Source organism: Lepidochelys olivacea (genome assembly GCF_965140295.1).
Source record: "Lepidochelys olivacea isolate rLepOli2 genome assembly, chromosome: 10".
Classification (NCBI taxonomy): Eukaryota; Metazoa; Chordata; order Testudines; family Cheloniidae; genus Lepidochelys; species Lepidochelys olivacea.
In genome coordinates, this window is record NC_140420.1 from 28,278,451 (window position 1) to 28,304,074 (window position 25,624).

At 40.6% G+C, this 25,624-nt stretch overlaps 2 protein-coding genes across 22 annotated transcripts in view; one reads left to right on the forward strand and one right to left on the reverse strand.

Moving 5' to 3' along the window:
* The window catches only part of RBFOX1 (RNA binding fox-1 homolog 1), a 2,420,635-nt gene that overhangs the window by 763,573 nt on the left and 1,631,438 nt on the right, over positions 1-25,624 (reverse strand). The gene's annotated exons all lie outside the window — the stretch shown is intronic.
* LOC311527714 (uncharacterized protein) overlaps positions 9,315-25,624 on the forward strand; it is a 215,828-nt gene continuing 199,518 nt past the window's right edge. Inside the window, exon 1 of one of the 2 annotated variants that reach the window (XR_014713425.1) lies at positions 9,315-14,405. Coding sequence is in view for 1 of the 2 variants with exons in the window: in XM_084641953.1 (XP_084498079.1) it covers positions 9,387-14,006 (4,620 nt within the window). In the remaining variant the exon portion in view is untranslated. The remainder of the gene's footprint in view (positions 14,406-25,624) is intronic. The other variant, XM_084641953.1, reaches the window with a different exon arrangement.

Here is a 25,624-nt window from a genome sequence, read left to right on the forward strand (position 1 = left end):
CAAAACGCCCTGCAGCCTGGGAGGTTGTCAGGCTGGAGCTCCCCAACCCCTCTTGCCTTTCCCCAGCTCTGCCTTACCTCAGATCCCTGCTCAGCTCCCAGGCAACCAGGTCCTTCCCTCTCAAAAACTAGAGAGAGTAACTTAGCTCCTGCCTAGCAGCCCTTTTATAGGGCTAGCTGAGGCCTGATTGAGGCGTAGTCCCACCTGTGGCTACTTCCCCCTATCAGCCTATTCTTACTGGTTCCCTGCCACAGCCTGCTCTCAGAGCTGTTTTAAACTCTTCCGGGCAGGAGCGGGGTGACTGCCCCGCTACAATCACCTTTCCCATTCTTCCTGAAACTGTACTCAGAGCTCTCCTCTTTCCAACCCTTAGACCACTCATCTAAGGAGGAAAGCAGAAGCCTTCCTCCCAGCAACAAGCAACAATGAAACTCAGTGCCAATGAAACAGCAGTCTCTCTGTGAGGTCCCAAATTCTTGAAGTTGATGGGAGTTTTGACATTGACTTCAGGGAGGACAGAATTTCACTCCTATAACGTCAAAACTCCAGTCAACTTCAGTGGAGCCAGGATTTCACCCAATAGGTCTCAGATGAATTTTGTGCCCGACAATGTACTATAACAGCAGTTAGGGCTGATCAAAGAGTTTAAGAGAATTGCTGATTCTTCCAACATAATCCAAGATATGTAAGGATGACCAGGGAGGCCTACTGGGCCATACGGAGGCTGATTCAGTCATACTGAATGTTCTTAAACTAACTGTTTCAAACTTTAAACAAGGCTTAGATTTAGTTTAAGGGAGAGGTGAAGACTCCAGGCAGTCCTCATTTTAATTGAACCCATTTACCCAGTCCTACTTGTAAGTGAGTTTCCTAGTAGTTTATATAATGTTTTTAAGTGTTAAAATAAAGTTCTCTTAACTCTGCTGAACTCAATCAGAAGCACAGAAATCCCTCACCACTCCCATTCAACATAAATACCGCGGATAAGTTTAAGAAAAAACAACAAAATTGTTGCATGTTTATATGAAACAAGCCTATGAGCCTTCTGAAGTTCACTTATCACTGCTTACATTGTTCTCCTCAGGAGACAGACAGATAGCCCCTATGTGATGCCTTAAGAGTAGGGGATGGGAGTTGGAATTGAATGAAGAGATAATTGATCATATTCACATTAGCCCATCCTGAGTTTCTTGCATCACAAAAGTAGGCTGAATATTGGTGTAAGAAGAAATTTCCCACATTCTTGACCACTATCAAAAATAGACTTCCCTGCATTAATCACTTTCTTCCCTATTTTATGTTTCCATGTTCCTTTGCTATTTACCACTCATCAGAAAGTTGTGTAATATTCATTTCTGAGTACATGACACACCTTTAGTATTCAAAAATATAGTCTCAAGCCTCCGTTTTAACTCCCAGAGGTTCTATTCCAAGGTCTATTTTGGCAAGGACCCTGGCAGAGGCTCCCACTGGGGAAAAAGGCTGTTAGTAGAGGCTGTTGCAGCAGAAAGCTAGCTGACATCTGTCCTACAAACAGAAGCAAGCACAGAGCAGAGCAATGTGGGCAGAGAAAAGGTGGATATATTGATTCCCTAGAGCCCCAGATAATCTTAAAGATGCCCTTCTCAAGTGTTAACTCCATGAATTTGAGCAGGATCTCCACCTGTGCTCCCTGGGGATCAATACTATCAGGACACACAGCTGGTGCAGGGAAATTTGTATTACATCGCCCTGTGCCAGGTGAGGTGAAAATCTAAATAGGAATCTTTAATCCAACAGAATTACTGTTTCTTAATCTCAGCAGATTTATATTGAGATACAATGGAGAAAAACTGAACCAAATGAACAATAATCAAGAAAGGACAATGGCAGGTATTTCCCCATACAGAGATACTACTGACTATTTAGTCATCAGTATGACTCCTTTGTTTCCCAAGAACATGAGGTCTAAACTGACATTCTACTGAAAGCCACAGTACAGAGCAATCTTGTTTCTTGATATACTGTATAAGGTTTTCATATGCATTATCCCAAGGACAGTCACTTTAGAGTGCTATTGTAAGGAAATGGCAGAGGGGGATGGGGGGCGTGTGCAAAATATACGTGTTGTTCTAATCAAGGAGTGCAGTGTGGGAGATGGCACTATTAGATTTTTTTATATTTTCTTTCAGGGTAAGAAAGAGACTTAATTTAACCACACTAGATACTCAAGCTATTACCTGATCAAAATAAATCTCTTTGTGAAAATAAACTAACTAGTGAGAAAGGCTTTACACATTACACCAGGGATGTGTAACACAAATAGAAAGTGTACAGTGACAATATTGTTTCAGAAGGAAGAGAATTAGAAGTGAAATTTGAAAATAACCATTGTCTGAAACAGAAAAGGAAACATAATGAAGTAACAGCAGTACACAAAATGAATTTGATTTCCTCAACAATGACACTGGCAAATGATACATTGACTCCCATTTATAATTTAGACTTCCTATAGCCATAGAAGGAGCTGTCTAAAACTATTACAAATGCGGTTGTCTGCCTCTTACTGCATGTTGCATGACTCAACTTTGTGCAGGATTTTGCAATAAAGCAGAGTGTAGAACAGATGTGTCCAATGTTCTATGATTTTAACATGCTTATTTTCATAGATTAAAAAGAGAATGTGTGTCTAGTACTTGTGAAAAGTGCCAGATGGACATCCCTGGTGTATCCGTATATCACATTTAGGCTGGCTATCAACAGACAAGCTTCTGCACAGTCGGATAAGCAGCTCTCAGAATGAGGGAGTAGGTCAGACTCGATGCCCATTCAAACCTACCAACACTGACAGCAAAGATACTGATTTGTATCTAATTTGGTGGTAGTGATTGTGATCTCTACATTTTCCAGCTGGGAACCATATTAAAACCACTAAACTAATATCACATATGCTATAGAATAGCCATCAGATGGTAACGTCTTTTGGAGACTACCAATCTTGGCTGGGCTAGACCACAACACACCAAAGTGAAGACTTCTAATTCCCATTAAAAGGTTCCAAGCCAGCCAGTCTTCAAAACCCTCCCCCAAAATGCCTCCACTCCATTGTCCCCAACTGATATTTCTGAAGAAAGTTGAGAACAGACATGGAAATTATTATTAAATTTTAGAATATTTGCATATTGAAACATCACTGAGAATAATTACAGTAACTTTTCAAAGCATCATTTGACATAAATGTTACAGAGCAATGGTTTTCCAAACACTGGCTCATGAAGGACTTCCGGGTGGCCCATAGAGAGCTAGCTGTTCATATGGTGTTGGAAAAGACACATACAGGCATATAGAGGCTGCAATCAAATTAGAAGTCCATCTGGAATTTTCTGAAAGCCAACTGTACTAGAGTAAACAAACTGGGGAAAGAACCAGCTAAAGCTATTCTCATACCCTTCCTGATTTATTTTATTTATCAGTACTTATCTATGGTATCTTTACATTTCTCTCTCTATATAAATATGTATATACACACCCACCCACACAAATAAAACCATGCAGTACAGAAGGATCTATATCGATCCTCTTTTATTGCATGACTATACACTTTTATTTGGATGCATTGTTCCCAAGCACAAGCTGTTCTGGAATTTTTAAATCATATTATACAATTTATATACAAAACAAATAATAAAAATCATTAAGTTTAGAAAACAGTTTTATTTGGGAAGACAACTGTACAGAAAAGCTTAAAGTACCTTAGGAAGCTATTTCTAACTCTAAAAAAAGAGTCTGGTTGCTTCATATGATTTCTGCTTTTCCTCCATCCTAAAATTTCCCATGCACTGCACATATCGTATTCTGTAGTTGAGACAGTGCAGAATTTTCTCAACCAAGATACAAGCCCTTTAAAAGAAGATTTCTTAATTTATTTGGTTTGTATAAGGCATCTATCAATATGCTCTACAGTAGGTAGATGCACAATTCATAATAAAAATACATTTTACAAATACATCTAAGATGACACAATTTCAGGTGAAAACTCCCCAACCTGCAAAAATTAAGATCCTCCTTATTCAACTCCACCTTATTAAAGGTCTGGGTAAATGGATAAGTGCTGGAATGTACTTTGAAGGACAAAAAATTCAGGCTCAAAAGGGAAAACAAATTTTAGAGGGGGGGGAGGGGTCTTCTGATGAGAAACTGTGGCAGCCAGCCATATCATATGTAAATCTAGGGACTGTTAACTCACTTGTCTCCAGTGATTTCAGATAATGCTGTATAACACAGAAAAAAAGAAAGTTTCTGAAACACATGGCACTCAATCCATGGAACACTTTTATGTAGGTTAAAAGCAGCAACTTGAATTGCACCTGGAATTGTACTAAAAGTAAGTGCAGTTTCTGAATCACTGATGTAATATGCTCCATAAAAGAAACTCCACAAAGAAGGTGTACAGCCATATTCTGCACAAAGTATGTAAGCACATAGCAATATGTTACCTCCAATACCACCACGTCACATCTGGCTTACAACTATTAAGGACAGACACAAAATTTTATGCAAAATTACCACATCTCACTGTACAGGCCAGAGAGCCACTGTGCACCAACATGGGCCAAATTCATCCATGGTATAATTTCACCAAAGTATGAGTTAAAAATAAGATGCAGTCAACTGAATTGTAGTTAGGATGGCACAGTATGGGCAAGTCATAATTTTAAAAGGACATGACTATGTCTGATATTGAAGGAAATAAACTTTTTAGTACTGAGTTTGCTTAACTAGTACTAAAAAGTTTTTCCTTAACCATGGTGAAGTTATGTCATCACATGTCATTTTTAGATTATGCAAAGAGGAAAGGTATGCTGCTCATGAAGTTTCATTCTTGGATAGCTAGGGATAAAAGTAATGCATGAGCCCCAGGCAGGTGTATTAATATCCCCACCTACCCAGAAATTAAATGTATGATAAGGGAACTCATTCTTCATCAATGTTTCAACATAGCTTTTCATCTGTTGCACACTTTGCACTTGAAACAGGTCATGACTGGTAAAAACAAGATCAGTAATATAATTGACCTACTGCCCGGAGGACAGAAACAGGTAGACGGTGTTTCACAGATGCAGGTCACTTTTACAAGCAGAAGGTAGAATCATTCATTCATTTGCCTTTCTTAGACAGTTCTGGTCAAGTTATCTGTGGGTTCCATGTCGTCCTAACAGTCTCACCACTGCACAATACAAAGTGATAACATTGTAATGAAAATAAAAGCATTAAAGCAAGCCTTTTTCAAGATTAAAAAAAGTCTCTGTAGTCAGCAAGTAGCATCCTCAGCAATGAAATAATCCATCATTGACTTGAAATCTCATTCCAAAAATGCTCTCTAACTACAAACCCTGCAGTAAGAAATTCCATATTCAAGAAGCCAATAACTGAATCACGTTTTGCCAAACTGTCATAATCTTGGGAACATTATACAGCAGAGTATTTTGTGATTTCAATCTATATGCACTTTTTTAAGAGTCTGTGAAAAAGCAGATTCATGTAATTTGGAAAAAGACTTTAAGCTGCCTTATAGACAAACACAAGTGTTTTAATCAAAGTGTCCCTTGAGATCCAGCTCTCTGTTAAGTAGAGAGCACAGTGAGCTGTAGATGGTCTTTCGGCACAAGCTCCACATTACATTTGGTTTTTAAGTTTTGACAAAGTCTTTGAATAAACAGGGGAAGCTTAATTGGCTTATACCCTACCAGTGGTAAAAATGTAACCATTGATTTCTCAAAATGGCAAGCAATGATTGCTTCCTTATGCTTAATCCTGAACTGTTGAATCCAGGAAGTTCAATATGATTTGAAAAGCTCAGTTCAATGTCCATCCATAATTCATTACACTTAATACCATCCATCCATTCAATAAGAATACTGTCTAAGGAACATTAGAAATATACTTAGTTTCTTTTTTTATTACATTTTAGCAATACATAATTTTTAAATTGGATTTCAGCCGTCTTATTAATTAAGAAACCACCAGCACAAAGAAAATCACAATATACATATAAGTGCCTCTTTGAGCTTATAGTACTGCTCTCTTAATATATAAATCATGAACAACCTTTTGACTCAAAATGGGCCATTGTAAAACTCCTACCCTTTTGTTGTTGTATTAGAAAACAGACCCTTCATTTCATTCTGCTGGGATCTATTTTCAAGGTAGTTACCAAACCAACCAAGTGGCTTTTGCACTCAACCTGTGTCATCAAGACATGGTAACAATAATGTATGGTCAACTGTACCAAAACCTTTGTTGGATCAATAAATAGAGCTCTATAGATATGACCCTTATCTAAAGCTGTCACATTGCCATCTACAACCTTTATAGCAACAGTCATTGTGCTCAACTTAAACGCAGAACTAGAAGTATACGAGAAATAATATAAATCCAACTCAAAAGAAAAAGGTCCTAGGCATGAAGTTCGTATTTGAAATACTCCCAAATTCACCACGATTCAGATTCATGTATACAGCTCAGGATAATCTCGATAGTTTAAACACAAAAGTGCTTTGCCACAAAATAGAAAATTGGACACCTAAACAAAGAAGCAAATACATTACAAGCCTTGGATTTTTTTTTACCACATATTGTTAATCAAAATGCTTAAGTCCGATTATGTTCCCCAGAGATTTGAACTCTGCTCTGCTGGCATAATTTTACTGCACATGATTTTACTGTGTAATAAAGCCTCTGTATGCATAGCCAAGCAGATCAGTTTATTTGTTGTCCCCTTTCAGTCACAGAGACGCTAAGCATCAGCCCCTTCTCCAAGCTCCACAAAGACTGCTGCCAAGGATATTTGTGCTGTGCCACATTATTATACAGAGTATGGGCATTGCAACCTCCTTCTCTTAGCCTGTAACTTATGGGCACAAATAACTGTGGGCACAATTTTGTACCTAAAGTTATTTGTAGGTATGCATGCTGTTACTTAAATGTCTATGTTCCTAATTTCTTAAATGAGCACCAGTTTTAGAAGTTAGTCAGTTCCAGCAAACTAGTGCCAAAAAATAAGCAAATATGCAGTATTCAGATACTACCAAAAAGCATAATACAAAACGCTGGAGGAAATGTATCAACTGAGTATGGAAGTTCTAAAGCTTTTAAACAAGACCATATATTAATTTCTAATAGTATTAATGTATCTGATCTTCTGTGAGTTTTGTTTGATATGGCTTAGCCACAACATCTCTCTTTCAAGAAACATATCTTTAAGGTTTGTGAAAACTAAGGATTTCCCACACCTCTGATTGATATTCAAAACAATTCAAACTTGATTGATATTCATGAAACTATGTGGGGAGTATATGAGATTTCTTCTACAGCAGTCAAATACAAAAATTATCAGATAATCGTGGAAATACCATTCAGAAGAGCTGGTTCATAAAATAATTTATAGCAAAGTTTAGATATTATGTATGAGCTGTTTTTTGGAAGCTACCCTGGTACTGTAAATCACACTTAGGTTTACTGGCTAAAATTCTTACAGATAGGTATTTATGAAGACAGTTTGTAAGAATGTCTTAAATAATAACACTAACTGTGTTTGTCATCAGAATCACAGAGTGATTTAACATGATCAGCCTCATATTAAGGGATATCCACAGTATATGCAAATCAACCATAACAATTAATTCAGATTTCCCGAGGAACAGAGGCAAGCCATCAAATAGCATAGCTTTTGTCAAAACAGAAGGGGGTCTACCACAACCTTAAATACACATTTCCACAAGTTAGCAAAGCAAATTTGTAAGCTAACCAGTTCATACTGCTTTGATACGGAGCCTGAAATGAATCTTTAATACAAATTGCAATGTCCCCATGTCATAAATATAAAGGGAAGGGTAAACCCCTTTGAAATCCCTCCTGGCCAGGGGAAAGCTCCTCTCACCTGTAAAGGGTTAAGAAGCTAAAGGTAACCTCGCTGGCACCTGACCAAAATGACCAATGAGGAGACAAGATACTTTCAAAAGCTGGGAGGAGGGAGAGTAACAAAGGGTCTGTCTGTAGTCGTCTTGGCCGGGGACAGAACAGGAATGGAGTCTTAGAACTTTTAGTAAGTAATCTAGCTAGGTATGTGTTAGATTATGATTTCTTTAAATGGCTGAGAAAAGAATTGTGCTGAATAGAATAACTATTTCTGTCTGTGTATCTTTTTTGTAACTTAAGGTTTTGCCTAGAGGGGTTCTCTATGTTTTTGAATCTAATTACCCTGTAAGATATATACCATCCTGATTTTACAGGGGGGATTTCTTTATTTCTATTTACTTCTATTTTTTATTAAAAGTCTTCTTGTAAAACACTGAATGCTTTTTCATTGTTCTCAGATCCAAGGGTTTGGGTCTGTGGTCACCTATGCAAATTGGTGAGGCTTTTTATCCAACATTTCCCAGGAAAGGGGGAGTGCAAGTGTTGGGAGGATTGTTCATTGTTCTTAAGATCCAAGGGTCTGGGTCTGTAGTCACCTAGGCAAATTGGTGAGGCTTTTTACCAAACCTTGTCCAGGAAGTGGGGTGCAAGGTTTTGGGAAGTATTTTGGGGGGAAGGACGCGTCCAAACAGCTCTTCCCCAGTAACCAGTATTAGTTTGGTGGTGGTAGCGGCCATTCCAAGGATAACGGGGGTAATATTTGTTACCTTGGGGAAGTTTTGACCTAAGCTGGTAAAGATAAGCTTAGGAGGTTTTTCATGCAGGTCCCCACATCTGTACCCTAGAGTTCAGAGTGGGGGAGGAACCTTGACATGGTGGCAGCGGTGGGATTAACCTGAAATCATTTTGAGATCCAGTTGAGATTTTTTGAACTAGAAATACAGATTTTAAAAAGGAATTTTTAGGAAGTCCAGAAGGCAGCTTTGAAACTGAAAGCAGCTTGGTTTCTCTCTGCTTTGTGGCCAAGCAGAGACAAAAGGGGATTATCTTGTGAATTGCAGGTTTTCTTTGCCTGGAGGCAGGGTACTTAACTCCTGCAGGGAAATTCACAGTCTTCCAACCCAGAGGTTTTTTTTTTCTTTTCTTCCTAAAAGTAAATAGGGGGTGTGTGCTCTACCCATTTGCCTGGAGACAAAAGTGGCAGGGTTTTTTTTAGGATTTTGATTTTTTTTTTGTTTTACAAGGAGCACAGGTTTGAAAAGAAATTTTTTTCTTCTTTGGGCTGGGTAAGCAGGTTTCCAAGTAGTTGGAGGGTTTTTGCTTTAATTTGGGCCCAGAGCAGAGACAAGGGAATTGTCTTTTTCTGTAGGCTGACAATCACTATCAGAGAATAGGTATTCTATTCCAGCACAGCAAAATTTTACAGCCAAGTTTTGTTTGTTTATTTCTAAACCTCGGGTGTAAAGTTAGTTAAAAACAGAGAGGTTAGAATGGCCAAATCCTCAGCTCGACTACAGCTGGAATTAGCCAAATTTCAGGCTGAGGAAAAACAAAGGGAACATGAAAGACAGATAGAACTCATGCAGCTGAAGAAGGAACAAGAAAGGGAGGCAGAACAACACCAAGAGGCTGCCCACAAGAGGGAAATGGAGGCAAGGAAGCATGTGGAGGAGGAGAGGGAAAAAGAGAGGAAGCATGTGGAGGAGGAGAAGGAAAAAGAGAGGAAGCATGTGGAGGAGATGGAGAGGATAAAGGCCCAGCAGAATATACCAACAAACCCTAGCAATCCTTCTCCAGGTACCACTTCCCATCCCAGAAAGTTCCCCACCTACAAGGCAGGTGATGATACTGAGGCCTTCTTAGAAAACTTCGAAAGGGCCTGCCTTGGGTACAACATCTCTACTGACCAATACATGGTAGAGCTGAGGCCGCAGCTCAGTGGACCCTTAGCTGAGGTGGCAGCTGAAATGCCTAAAGAACACATGAACAAGTATGAACTGTTTAAATCCAAGGCGAGAGTCAGAATGGGGATAACACCCGAGCAGTCTCGTCGGAGGTTCAGAGCCCTAAGGTGGAAACCAGACATGTCATTTACCCGACATGCCTACCACATTGTAAAACATTGGGATGCCTGGATATCAGGAGCAAGTGTTGAATCTCCAGTAAATTTGCCCTTCCTAATGCAAATGGAACAATTCTTAGAGGGTGTTCCTGAGGAAATAGAAAGATACATCCTAGATGGGAAACCCAAAACTGTAATTGAGGCAGGAGAGATTGGAGCCAGATGGGTGGAGGTGGCAGAGAAGAAGAAAACTGGTCGCAGTTGGAGCGGAGACCAGAAGGGACCACCCCAGACCACACCCTATTACCGGGGGCCGCCCAAAGCCCCACCTACCTCCCAAAGAACCCTCCAGACCCCTTATCGTCCCACCACCCCGTTCTCCAGCAACCCTCCTCGCCCCAGTGACCCGTCAGCTGGACGATGTTTTAAGTGTAACGAGCTGGGGCATGTAAAGGCCAACTGCCCCAAGAACCCCAACAGATTACAGTTCATTGCACCGGAATCACACCAGAGGTCCACAGGCCCAGATACCTCCCAGATACCCTTGGAGCGGAGGGAAACTGTGAGTGTGGGTGGGAAGAAGGTCACCGCGTGGAGGGACACCGGAGCACAAGTGTCAGCTATCCATGCTTCCTTAGTGGACCCCAATTTAATCAACCCAGAGATCCAAGTGACGATTCAACCCTTCAAGTCCAACTCTTTCAATTTGCCTACAGCCAAGTTGCCTGTCCAGTACAAGGGCTGGTCAGGAATGTGGACTTTTGCAGTCTATGATGATTATCCCATCCCCATGCTGTTGGGGGAAGACTTGGCCAATCATGTGAAGCAGGCCAAGAGGGTGGGAATGGTCACCCACAACCAGGCTAAACAAGCCGTGAGGCCTAGCTCTGTTCCGGAAACTTCTATCAGGACCCAGTCAGAGGTGATGGACCTGGACCCCAGGCCAATGTCTGCAACAGCAGTAGTGGATCCAGTCCCAGAGACCCAGACGGAACCAGTCCCAGAACCGGAACCAGCCAAACAACCAACACCAGACCCCGTGTCAGCACTGAATCCAGTACTTGCAACCTCAACACCAGAGGACCCCACCGAACCTGAACTGGCAGCAGCCGATAACCCTACACAAGAGGCTCAGCCGGAGCCTGAATCCCAACATAGTGCACCAGCGGAGAGCGGTTCACAGTCAACAGAAACAGCTCCATCCCCTATATCGCTTCCAGAGGGACCAAGCCTAGGTCCACAATCCCATGAGGAACTGATGTCTCCAGCATCAAGGGAACAGTTCCAGACCGAACAGGAAGCAGATGAAAGCCTCCAGAGAGCTTGGACGGCGGCACGGAGCAACCCACCGCCTCTCAGCTCTTCTAATCGATCCAGGTTTGTTGTAGAAAGAGGACTTTTATACAAGGAAACTCTTTCTGGGGGACACCAGGAAGACTGGCATCCTCAGAGACAGTTGGTAGTTCCAACTAAATACCGGGCCAAGCTCTTGAGCTTAGCCCATGATCACCCTAGTGGCCATGCTGGGGTGAACAGGACCAAAGACCGTTTGGGGGGGTCATTCCACTGGGAGGGAATGGGCAAGGATGTTTCTACCTATGTCCAGTCTTGTGAGGTGTGCCAAAGAGTGGGAAAACCCCAAGACCAGGTCAAAGCTCCTCTCCAGCCACTCCCCATCATTGAAGTTCCATTGCAGCGAGTAGCTGTGGATATTCTGGGTCCTTTTCCGAAAAAGACACCCAGAGGAAAGCAGTACATACTGACTTTCATGGATTTTGCCACCCGATGGCCGGAAGCAGTAGCTGTAAGCAACACCAGGGCTAAAAGTGTGTGCCAGGCACTAGCAGACATTTTTGCCAGGGTAGGTTGGCCCTCCGACATCCTCACAGATGCAGGGACTAATTTCCTGGCAGGAACTATGAAAAACCTTTGGGAAGCTCATGGGGTAAATCACTTGGTTGCCACTCCTTACCATCATCAAACAAATGGCATGGTGGAGAAGTTTAATGGAACTTTGGGGGCCATGATACGTAAATTCGTAAATGAGCACTCCAATGATTGGGACCTAGTATTGCAGCAGTTGCTCTTTGCCTACAGAGCTGTACCACATCCCAGTTTAGGGTTTTCCCCATTTGAACTTGTATATGGCCGTGAGGTTAAGGGGCCATTGCAGTTGGTGAAGCAGCAATGGGAGGGATTTACACCTTCTCCAGGAACTAACATTCTGGACTTTGTAACCAACCTACAAAACACCCTCCGAACCTCTTTAGCCCTTGCTAGAGAAAACTTACAGGATGCTCAAAAAGAGCAAAAAGCCTGGTATGATAAACATGCCAGAGAGCGTTCCTTCAAAGTAGGAGACCAGGTCATGGTCTTAAAGGCGCTCCAGGCCCATAAAATGGAAGCATCGTGGGAAGGGCCATTCGTGGTCCAGGAGCGCCTGGGAGCTGTTAATTATCTCATAGCATTCCCCACCTCCAACCGAAAGCCTAAGGTGTATCATATTAATTCTCTAAAGCCCTTTTATTCCAGAGAATTAAAGGTTTGTCAGTTTACAGCCCAGGGAGGAGACGACGCTGAGTGGCCTGAAGGTGTCTACTACGAAGGGAAATGTGCTGGTGGTGTGGAAGAGGTGAACCTCTCCATGACCCTTGGGCGTATGCAGCGACAGCAGATCCAGGAGCTGTGCACTAGCTACGCGCCAACGTTCTCAGCCACCCCAGGACTGACTGAACGGGCATACCACTCCATTGACACAGGTAATGCTCACCCAATTAGGGTCCAACCTTACCGGGTGTCTCCTCAAGCTAAAACTGCTATAGAACGGGAGATCCAGGATATGTTACAGATGGGTGTAATCCGCCCCTCTGAAAGTGCATGGGCATCTCCAGTGGTTCTAGTTCCCAAACCAGATGGGGAAATAGGTTTTTGCGTGGACTACCGTAAGCTAAATGCTGTAACTCGCCCAGACAACTATCCCATGCCACGCACAGATGAACTATTAGAGAAACTGGGAAGGGCCCAGTTCATCTCTACCTTGGACTTAACCAAGGGGTACTGGCAGGTACCACTAGATGAATCTGCCAAGGAAAGGTCAGCCTTCATCACACATCTCGGGCTGTATGAATTTAATGTACTCCCTTTCGGGCTGCGAAATGCACCCGCCACTTTCCAAAGACTTGTAGATGGTCTCCTAGCGGGATTAGGAGAATATGCAGTCGCCTACCTTGACGATGTGGCCATATTTTCGGATTCCTGGGCAGACCACCTGGAACATCTACAAAAAGTCCTTGAGCGCATAAGGGAGGCAGGACTAACTGTTAAGGCTAAGAAGTGTCAAATAGGCCTAAACAGAGTGACTTACCTTGGACACCAGGTGGGTCAAGGAACTATCAGCCCCCTACAGGCCAAAGTGGATGCTATCCAAAAGTGGCCTGTCCCAAAGTCAAAGAAACAGGTTCAATCCTTCTTAGGCTTGGCCGGTTATTACAGACGATTTGTACCGCACTACAGCCAAATCACTGCCCCACTGACAGACCTAACCAAAAAGAAACAGCCAAATGCTGTTCAGTGGACCGGAAAGTGTCAGAAGGCCTTTAACAAGCTTAAAGCGACACTCATGTCTGACCCTGTACTAAGGGCCCCAGACTTTGACAAACCGTTCCTAGTAACCACAGATGCATCCGAGCGTGGTGTGGGAGCAGTTTTAATGCAGAAAGGACCTGATCAAGAATTCCACCCTGTAGTGTTTCTCAGCAAAAAACTGTCTGAGAGGGAAAGCAACTGGTCAGTCACTGAAAAAGAATGTTATGCCATTGTCTACGCTCTGGAAAAGCTACGCCCATATGTTTGGGGACGGCGTTTCCACCTGCAAACCGACCATGCTGCACTAAAGTGGCTTCACACCGTCAAAGAAACTAACAAAAAACTTCTTCGGTGGAGTTTAGCTCTCCAAGATTTTGATTTCGACATCCAACACATCTCAGGAGCTTCTAACAAAGTGGCTGATGCACTCTCCCGTGAAAGTTTCCCAGAATCAACTGGTTAAAATCGTCCTTGAGATGTGGAAAATATTGTTAATCTTTATGTACTTGGTAGTATATTTAGAGATGCATGTGTCTTATTAACTCTGTTTTCCTAGAGCTCCAGGAAGAAATCCCAGCCAGTGTTTCACCCTAGCTGAGATTTGGGGGGCGTGTCATAAATATAAAGGGAAGGGTAAACCCCTTAGAAATCCCTCCTGGCCAGGGGAAAGCTCCTCTCACCTGTAAAGGGTTAAGAAGCTAAAGGTAACCTCGCTGGCACCTGACCAAAATGACCAATGAGGAGACAAGATACTTTCAAAAGCTGGGAGGAGGGAGAGTAACAAAGGGTCTGTCTGTAGTCGTCTTGGCCGGGGACAGAACAGGAATGGAGTCTTAGAACTTTTAGTAAGTAATCTAGCTAGGTATGTGTTAGATTATGATTTCTTTAAATGGCTGAGAAAAGAATTGTGCTGAATAGAATAACTATTTCTGTCTGTGTATCTTTTTTGTAACTTAAGGTTTTGCCTAGAGGGGTTCTCTATGTTTTTGAATCTAATTACCCTGTAAGATATATACCATCCTGATTTTACAGGGGGGATTTCTTTATTTCTATTTACTTCTATTTTTTATTAAAAGTCTTCTTGTAAAACACTGAATGCTTTTTCATTGTTCTCAGATCCAAGGGTTTGGGTCTGTGGTCACCTATGCAAATTGGTGAGGCTTTTTATCCAACATTTCCCAGGAAAGGGGGAGTGCAAGTGTTGGGAGGATTGTTCATTGTTCTTAAGATCCAAGGGTCTGGGTCTGTAGTCACCTAGGCAAATTGGTGAGGCTTTTTACCAAACCTTGTCCAGGAAGTGGGGTGCAAGGTTTTGGGAAGTATTTTGGGGGGAAGGACGCGTCCAAACAGCTCTTCCCCAGTAACCAGTATTAGTTTGGTGGTGGTAGCGGCCATTCCAAGGATAACGGGGGTAATATTTGTTACCTTGGGGAAGTTTTGACCTAAGCTGGTAAAGATAAGCTTAGGAGGTTTTTCATGCAGGTCCCCACATCTGTACCCTAGAGTTCAGAGTGGGGGAGGAACCTTGACACCCCACCTCCACAGTAATGACCTGCTTGATGTATATTGTATCTATCTATATTAATTGGATCATTAAGAATACTTTATTTGAAGCCTGTTCTCTTATATATGAATATCAGGAAATATATTTAAAATCTCTTTTCCCCCCTTCAGCAAATCCCTTTTAGAACAAGGGGCTTTACATTTGACCATTAAGAGCTATAATCATACCTAGAACTGAACATTTGTTTGCTGTTTTCAAACCTCAATTCATACCATGTGACAGAGACCTAAAAGATTGTATGCTCATCTGGGAATAGGCTCAAGAAGAAGTACAAATACTATAACTATTTGATTATGTGACAACCTAGTATTTTCTGTATTTTACACGTCATTGAACTCAGAGTTATAACTTGGCTTATTGAGACACAGACCTCATTGGAATGGGTGAAACGGTGTTTTGCTTCACCAGAAATCCCTGGGAGTATTTTTTGTTTGACTCAGTCAGAGTTCTTATGTAGGGTGCCAAGGAAGTGTAGCTATAACAGACTTTAGTGGGACAGAGCATGTTTGGGCCTTCCCCTTTTGAAGAGCCTAGCATCAACATGGCCACTAGAATCACCTGGACTTTGCACTGCCTCTCTGCCAGAATCAGACCCCGACACTTGTATTTGTTATGAGAAGTTAACTTACTTCGGATTTCATTTTTGTCATTGACAGTACATTTTCCAGTCAGAAAACACAAAGGAGCCAAAGAAAAAATAATAAGCAATAACATAATGAAGCAACAACCTTAATTAAGTCTGTTACCTCTAGATTTTAGAAATTGGAAACAAAATTATACAACTTGCAATGGCAATGCAATTTCTTAAAACCCTCTGGGAACGGTAAACAGGCAACAAGTAACAGTGATATTTACAAATTTGCAGGCCAAATCCTTCGTGAATCCAAACAGGGTGATCAGGTTTGCCAAGTGCAACAAAGTGAGGATCAACCCAGCTATAGGCTTGTCTACAAAGGGGAACTGACTGGCATAACTGTAATAGAATAATTATTCAGCTGTTGCTATTCTAGTCAAACCCCCCTTGTCGATAAGCCCTAAGTTAGTCACATGTTGAGGTTGTGGCCTGAACCAGCCCTATTTACGTAAGAACATAAGAAAGGCCATACTCGGTCAGACCAATCGTCCACCTATCCCAGTATCCTGTCTTCCAACAGTGGCTGGTGCCAGCTGTTTTAGAGGGAATGATCAGAACAGAGCAATTATGGAGTGATCATTGTCCAGACCCAGCTTCGGGCAGTCAGAGATTTAGGGACTCTTGAATATGGGGCTGCCTCCCTGACCATCTTGGCTAATAGCCACTGATGGACCTGTCCTCCATGAACTTACCTAATTCTTTCTGGAACCCAGTTATACTTTTGGCCTTCACAACATCCCCAGGCAATGAGTTCCAACAGTGGACTGTGTGTTTTGTGAAGAAGTGCTTCCTTCTGTTTGTTTTAAACGTGTTTCCTATTAATTTCATTGGGTGACTCCTGGTTATTGTGTTATGTGAAGGGATAACTAACACTCCCTTATTCATTTTCTCCACACCATTCATGATTTTACAGACCTCTATTAGATCCCCCTTTAGACAACTATTTTCCAAAGTGAATAGTCCCAGGTCTTTTTAATCTCTCCTCATAAGGAAGCTGTTCTATATCCCTAATCATTTTGTGTTGCCCCTCACTCTACAATTTTCCAATTCTAATATATCTTTCTTGAGATGGGGTGATCAGAACTGCAGGCACTATTCAAGGTGAGGACGTACCAGGGATTTATATAGTGGCATTATGATATTTTCTGTCTTATTATCTATCCCTTTTCCTAACGGATCCTACCGTTGTCAGCTTTTTTGACTGCCGCTGCACATTGAGCAGATGTTTTCAGAGAACTAACCACCAAGATTCAAAGATCTCTTAATTTAGACATCATTTTTTATGTATAGTTGCAATTATGTTTTCCAATGTGCATTAATTCGCATGTAACATTGAATTTCATCTGCCGTTTTGTTGCCTAGTCACAGTGTTGCAAGATCCCTTTGTAACTCTTCACAGTCAGCTTTGAACTTCCCTATCTTGAGTAGTTTTGTACCATCTGCAAACTTTGCCACCTTACCGTCTACCCCTTTTTCCAGATCATTTATGAATATGTTGAACAGCACTGGTCTCAGTACAGACCCCTGGGGAGCACTGCTATTTACCTCTTTCCATTCTGAAAACAGATAATTTATTCCTACCTTTTGATTTCTCTCTTTTAACCAGTTACTGATCCATCAGAGAATCTTTCCTTTTATCCCATGACAGCTTACTTTGCTTAAGAACTTTTGGAGAGGGACCTTGTCAACAATTATCAGGTAATTTTCAGTATGTCCTGTGTACCATTCAGCAAAAGCTTGACACCTTCTTAGCCAGACAGGTGGAGAGGGACAGTGCCGAGCTGGGAAAAGCTCCTGACATTAGGTAGTAGAACAAGAATGTTCCCTACCCCTCAATAAAAGCCTTCATGCTTTCCTCTCTCAAAGTAATGCTAGCTAATCCCAGTCACAGGTCAGTTTGCTTGCACCAAATCAATGATCCATGCCTGCCATGAACATGTGTCAGCCAATGAGGGGAGAGTACAAAACCTACATTCCCCACACAGATAGGAAAAAGCATTTCCAAGAACCTCTTATTTTATTCATAAAATAGTTCTTTCAGCTTATATTTAAAATGCATTCACTAATTCATTCTGCGATACTTACAGGCTGCTGGCTGGCCCCCAGCCACTAGCTGATTAACATCATGCTATAGGTGCAACCGAGCATATCAGCTTTGATGTGGTCAGACCACTTTTGGGAGCAAGAACTGCTGAAGGATGTCATGTCCCCTTTAACTCAACTCTTGATTGTTCTGAGTTCACCTGGCAAAGACACTCAACTAACCCCATATTTTTTTAAAAATAATAACTGACTGTCAATCGTGAACTACTAACCTTTCATGGATTTACAAGGTAACGTAGACATTCTAAATAAACATTATCACTACAGTCTGAGTACATATACTCAGGTGATGGGCACATTAGAAATCCACAGACTGAATTAATACAATACAATGATATGATGTGTGAAATAATTTATACTTTAGCCAGACACTATTCACTATTCCTTACATATTTTAATTGCATGTAGACATGCTGTACATTATTAATGTTCTGTTCTTTCACTTTGAGAATAACTATATTCTTCTATTCTGCAAATCTTCCTTATTTCTTTTATTCAGCAATAAATGTTTTCATAACTTTGTTAGTTAGCTGTACAGTAGTGCTGAACTTTTTACTTTGGCTTTATAAATAGGCATTGTTTTCATAATTCCTAACTCCATCCAAAAGTCTGTCATATCGTTTGTAACTTAACTCTTTCTAGATTGGGCAATGATACATTTAAGTTAATTATTTGTGGATGTCACAGCGTGTTTTTAGGCGACTGCCTCTTTCTGGTTGTGTCTGGGGATTAGCTTTGCGAGGCCGATACCCCCTCCTGTTGTTGCACTCTATTGACATTCTCAGCCTAACTCTCTCCTGGAACTCAACTGCTCCCACTTTGTGTGCTTCCCCCCAGCCCCTGGCAAGGGTCATTGTGCTTTTCTCCCCTTCTGGGGAAATCGTGTGCATCTAAGTCTCTCTGAACCCACTGTTACAGGCAGTCTTCTCTTTCACAGTCCCCTTCTCCAGTAACTGGTATGGGAATGCAGGCCTGCCCTTTACACTGGGTTCCAGCCTAGGGACCTCAGAACAGGCAATCTGCAGAGTCCTGAACCTTACTTCTGGATCCCTGGGCTATTTCCTAGCTTACTTTCTCTCACCCTGACAGTGACAGCAATTTCTCTCTCTGCAGCCCACTTCTACTCTCAACCACTAGGCTTTATACAGGCCCCTCCTGTTCCTCTCTAGCTGAGCTTCATCTCTAATTACTCCTCCTTACACCCTGGCTCCTCCACCAGGTACAGCCTAGGTGGTTCACCTCACCTAACCACCTTAACCCTTTCAGGACTTGTGTGGGGTGGACACCCCATCACAGGGGGAATGACATTTTCTTTTCAGTTAAAAGAAACATGACGACTCTGGTTAGAACATTTTATATTTCCATATAATTTCACCCATCTATCATTTGGGCACTCTAACATCCTATATTTATGAGGGATATACAGTATTAAAAACTGTAACTACCTTATCAAATATTTAACTTACAAATGTTCTGAAACCCTTGAAACACTGAAAAGCACTTTTTTCAGAGTAACCATCACTAAAAGAGTGGCCTTTCTTTTTTATATTGACTGGACTATCAACGTTTGCAAAGAGGAAGAGCAGTCAGAGGTCAGTCCCTAAGTGAACAGAATACACAACTACATAAATATTTAAGAAGATTACCAGAAATATAGTATGCATTTTGTACTTCTATAGAAAAGCTACATTCATCATTATACCGATTATTCTTTAATAAATATTTCTAAAAACTTGAAGAGGGAAAAATAGAATAGCATATAATATGTTCTTGGTGGTTTAAAAGCACTTTTGTTTTCTGTCCTATGATGAAGCCTTACATTTGTTTTAATTTCTAATTCATTTTAATGCCATTATGGTATTGAAATTCATCTTTTGGTCAGTCTGAGAGGACAAAGCAGTTTATATTTTGTCATGGTGCACAAATAAGTTAAAAGTATAGTTTTAGTTGTCAACCTTTTATTATTCGCTATACCTCCATATAAATATAACAATTTAATGAGCTTTGGGGTAGTAGAAACAAATTGAGAAGCATGTGCTCAAATTTAGTCTTCTGAAAATAAAACAAACGAATTGCTGATCTCTCACACATATACTGTAACATCAGAATCAGGAAGAGTTATTTGACAAATGAACTCATTATTCCATCATCACTGCATGTCTTAGGTGTATTTGTGCATCTCTGTAAGTATGTCTGAATTAAATACAGATTGTTTGTTGGGTTGTGTTAATGCTATCTCCACATAGCTCAGGCATAATTCTAATTGAACAGTGTACATAGACCCCCAAAAGCTCTGAAGAGAAGGCAAAGCGTGCAGCAGAACAGGAGCAGAGCCACCTAAGACTTTGATTCTTTATCACTGTATATGTTTTGTATAGCAAACTCTCTTCCCCAGTATTACCAACAGCAAGCTTAAAAAAATTATGGGGCAAGATGAAGGACATGAGAGAAGAAATTTAATCAAAACAACTCTCCCCCCTCCAAAAAATTATTGGTCCAGGAAGTTCTGGAATGAACTCACATAGAACATGGGACTATCTAGAGGTCTGACTACCTTCAGGGCTTGTTGAAGTCTTCAATAAAGCTTTACTACCATTATCAGGGAAGAATGATATTTAGGGATGGAGTGAAGAACAGGAAAGAAAACAACAAACAACCCAAGTAAAATATCCCATGAACAGCTTCTTTCTACCATGAAAAGGACAAGAGCAGGAGCATCTGCAAAGACCACTAGGGCTCTCACCATACGTATGCATGGGAAGAATTTAGATACTACAGTGACATGCACTATTGAAAATGGGAAGGGATACTGGGGAGGAGAAGGGTGTGACAGAGGACAGTGTTTTGTAAGAAGCAGATGAGAGGGGCGTATATCATGATAGGAAGAAGAATTTAAGGGGGATTGAGGGAAGGAGAAGAATAAAACAGTTTTGTGGAAAGGGAGATGAGAAGATGGTAGACTGAATGGGCATCAAAACCAACCATTTCCATAGTACTTTCAAAATAGTTTATAAAGCATCAATGAACATACCATTTCTGTGAGAAGGGAAAGGTATAGATAGGAATTTATTCAACCACCAGTGAAAGCCAGCCAACTACAGAATGGAGTGAAACAGCTGCATTACACCACTCTGGCATTAAAGTGGAGAACATTATCGGTATGTCTACACTTTGAGCTAGGAGTCTGATTCTTATACCCATGCTAGCTCTGATCAAGCTAGTGCATTAAAAACCAGAGTGTAGCTGCAATGGGAATGGATAGCTGCCCACCTACATACCCTCCGAGATGCTAGGTATGTAGGTGGAGTGGCTAGTCCCTCCTGCTGTTCACATTGCTGTGGTGACACCATTTTTAGCACCCTCTCTCTATCAGACTAGTGTGGGTATGACTATTCAAACTGTGAATTACACATGCAGCCTGAAATGCAGACATACCGTAAACCAGGTTGAAATTGCACTGGGGATTTAGGTGGGCAGAATGTAATTACTAAATTGAAATATGGCCAGGGCAATAGGGTTAACATTTCAGCTCTCTCAAAAAACAAAAAACAAAACAAAAAAAAAACCCATAGGATCTTGAATGATCACACACAGTCAGAAGTTTGGGTTTATATCTCATTTGGAAGATGAAACAAATTATGTAAATAAATTATGCCTGAGGTAAGAAATGGATCCCTGGGCTCCATAGAGTTATCTCTACTCACTGAAGTGAAGAATGTTACTTTCTGATCTCACTGACACTTTTTAGTTAGAACACTGCATCAGGATTTGTTAGTTCAGACTCCTACAGCGGTGCAGAGTCCACTGTTTTCCCTGAGATTCTGGACATGTGAAAATGTGTTCATTCTGCAGGGTTCTGGTGCAGCACTGGGCTTTGAACTCAATGTGATTACTTATGTACAGGTATGGAAGGATTAGATTTTTATTGGTAAATGTTGATTTCACTGTAAACACGCACACTGATGAAAAGTATTTTAATTAATCAAAATTTACAGACAGGCAAGGTAAGAAAAATGTTGCTTGAGAACTTGAAGTGTGATATAAAGAAGATATTTACTTTATATATTTTGACATGTGATGTTGACAATTTGTATTTTAAAGGCCACAAAGCTTTAACTTTTTAAATTTACGCATCTACTGTCATTAAATAATTAGTCTGACTACTCCCTTAATATTCAATAACTGTGAACATTTTAACTGAGGAAATCTAAAAAAATGCTTAAAAGCCATAATTTTGTACAATTATGAAAATTTAAATAGATAAAAATTGAAAGAAATGCTTAAAATAAACATCAATATTATCTGTCAAAATTATACAAGAATGCAGGATCAAGCCATTGCAGCTAAATTCACCTACGTGTGAACCTATTGTCAAACACCATACCTGATATGGCAGATACTAATCTCGTCGTCTGATGATATTGCTGTATGCAGTATGCTTTTCCCACAATGCCCATGCTCTCTAGTCTATGGTGAGCCTGCAGCTCTCACAAAAGCAAAATGAACATGTTTATGAATGAATAAATAGTGTATGAAATCCTTCACATAAATCTGGTTACTTTAGCAAAACTAAAACTTAAAACATTCAAAGTATTTTTGCATGCCTGTTGGGAAATTATACACACACTTTTTTTTTTGAAGTGTTAATTAGAAAAAAAAATCACATTTTTCCATTCCAATAAAGGGGCAAAAATGCATTATGCAGAAGTCCTAACATAAAGAGGGTTTTTGTTATTGTTGGCATGTGTGTGGTGAGTATATGCACATGGGTCCACCTCAACATTCTTTCTCCTAGGGAGCAATTTAATTTCAGATTTACTGTCATCTACAAAGCACCTTTCATAGGATACATTCAATGAGTCCTGTGATTTCATGCATCAAATTTCTGTCTTTTCAAGCTACATTTTAGTTTTAGATTATTATACTGCAGAAAGTCAAATTTTTTGAAGTAAGTTTTCATTTTGTTTTGGGGGTAGGAAGTTTTGAGTGGAAAGAGTCTAATGTATGACAGATCACTGTGGACCAAATTTAGGATTATGTTTCTTACTGAAAACAGAAAAGAACAGCTAAAACAAAAACAAACAAAAAATCCTCCCGCAGCTTCTCCTCCCCCACTACCAGAATCGACCATTGATAATAGATACATTCAGTGTGGGAAAAAGCTCTGTGTGTTTTGTTAATGTTTCCTTGTGAAATTAATTCAGACACAGTGTATCCTAATCTTTTTACTAAACCAAAATGAAAATTTATAATCCCAGCATCTTCTGCTCTGTGTTCCTTTTCTTGTCAGGTTTTGTTATCCTTTACTAGATATTTTATGTTTGTAGTTTCTTCAATAGTTAATCAAAAAACTAATCTTCAGGAATAGAAACACGTAGTTGTCAGACACTGAACTAAAACAGCAGTTGGTATTTTGCTCACACACACATACATAGAGGAAACATACTGAAGAGCACACAAACTTTGAAGATCACTAGAAACCTTAAAAAAAGAAGATTGGTCCTTCTTCAAATAATCAATTCCCTCACCACAGCCTATAGATACCTTTGAGGTATTGTGGATACTGCAGATTGAAAAGAAAAATAAAATAATTAGTCAATATTTTATACCCCAAATTAATTCATCTGTCAAAGCAATCAATTATCAACTACATGCACTTCTATTTTCTCAACACTAAGTTCCTGGAAACTTGGAATCTGTTCATGTTTCAGAAGATTTACGCTATTTATGCTTTAGAAAAGTGTTAACCGTATGGAAGATGAGTGAACCTCAAAAGGTTTCAAACTTCTGCTCAGATAAGAACCTAATAGATCGTATGCTCATCTACAGTTTACAAAACCCACTTGAAATGCTAAACATGGGTGGGAATCCTGTGAATCACGCTATCGGGCTAACAATACAAATGAAACAGCATAATATCTATCTTGTCCATGATCATTCTGCCCAATTCAATGACTCCTCCAAATACAAGAGGGCCTGTTTCACACCCAGAATGAATACAATGAACATGAAAAAAGATGTTCATCCTGGATTTCATCCTCTCAGATAGCACTTCTAATTCTTCTCCACCTGACATCTCTGCAGTTACCTTTTATGTAACATCCAGCTCCACTCTACTCCTAACACATACACACACACACACCCTTTTTTTCGATTCATAACCCACAAAATGGCCAAAAAAATCATTGTATAACCCAAATCCTAGGGGGGTTGCCGAGTTGCACTGTGAAAGTTTGTCCATTTTATGGGTTGTGGACCAAAAAGGTTGACAATTATTTGGATGGAATCAGTCATCCAATGGGAGAGAGTCTGGTGAGGGTCACTACTATTATTCCTTCATTCCTCTCCTTTTAGGCCCCTCTCTTCTCCTAGTCCCCTTGTTCTACTCTTCCTGCTGTTTTGCTGCAGTGAAAAGGAGGTCAATCTGAGAGAAATGAGAAGAGAGCAGTTCTCATGATCTCCCATAGGCAGGGTGTCACCAGCAAGGGGGAAGGCAAGTACAGCAACATCTGGATTCAATACAGTTCTTGTTCTACAAACAGTGTTGATGTGAAAGAGTTAGCTGGGGTTGGGATGAAGAAGGGCACAAGAGGCTAGGACAATTGTAATGGTTGGGAAGGAGAGAACAGCTTTGTCCCCAGTTCTAACAAGTCTGTCAAACAGGAAATGATCTAACCTCTTCTCCATCTCCCTGAACTCAGAATGGGATGGGAGGATGAGTGACTCCAGGATAAAACATTTTCCTCTGCAACGTTACAACATGTGGTGACATGAGTGTTTTGGAAGGTGAGGGGATGAAAAACAATGTACAGATGTCACCCACAAATTGTGGATGGGTCAATAGGGCTGTTAGGCAATGACAAAGAGAACAGAAAATGAGAATACTGAATCTGTGCTCTCCTTTTAACGGGTTGTTAATTCATGTCTCCTAGTCATGGCCTTTTATTTAGTGACTGTAAATCTCAGACAGGCAAGAAGTCATCAGATTTTGAAACTGCCTTGTAAATTAGTTACTAGTAATGAAACAGTTGTTTAGTTTGTTGAAGGGACTGGATTGTGAGGGATTTCAGTGTTAAAATAATTATTGAACATTACTGAACCAAATAATTAAACTGTGCTGTAAAATTGCTCTTGTGGTAATATTCACATCATTTGTTTCCTTCCTTTTTAAAAAAATGTAAATTATGATGCTTGTTATTGTTATGTGGAGCTACACATATAATCACCATAGTCAACATCAGGCTCATTGTTTTAAACTTATATAAAAGACATAGTATATGATTAGCAGTTCTGGTTACTACAGAGAATTCTTTCCCACGTATTTGGCTGGTGAGTCTTGCCCATATGTTTAGGGTCTAACTGATGCCATATTTGGGATCAAGAAAGAATTCCCCCTTGGTCAGATTGGCAGAGACCCTGGGGGGATTCCGCCTTTCTCTGCGGCACAGGGCATAAGTCACTTACAGGTTTAAACTAGTGTAAATGGTAGATTCTCTGTAACTTGTCAAATCAGTATTTGAGGACTTCAGTTACTCAGCTAGAGGTTAGGGGTCTATTACAGGAATGGTTGGGTAAGGTTCTGTGGCCTAAATGTGAAGGAGGTCGGACTAGATGACATGATGGTCCCTTCTGACCTTAAAGTCTATGAACAATTTATGTAATCCACCAAACATCTCGCATTTCAGAGTTTTAAAGCTACTTATGTATGCACACTCAGGGCACTTTAGAGAATTTAGATATTCATAGATATCAAATTGAACTTTGAATAGATGCAATAATC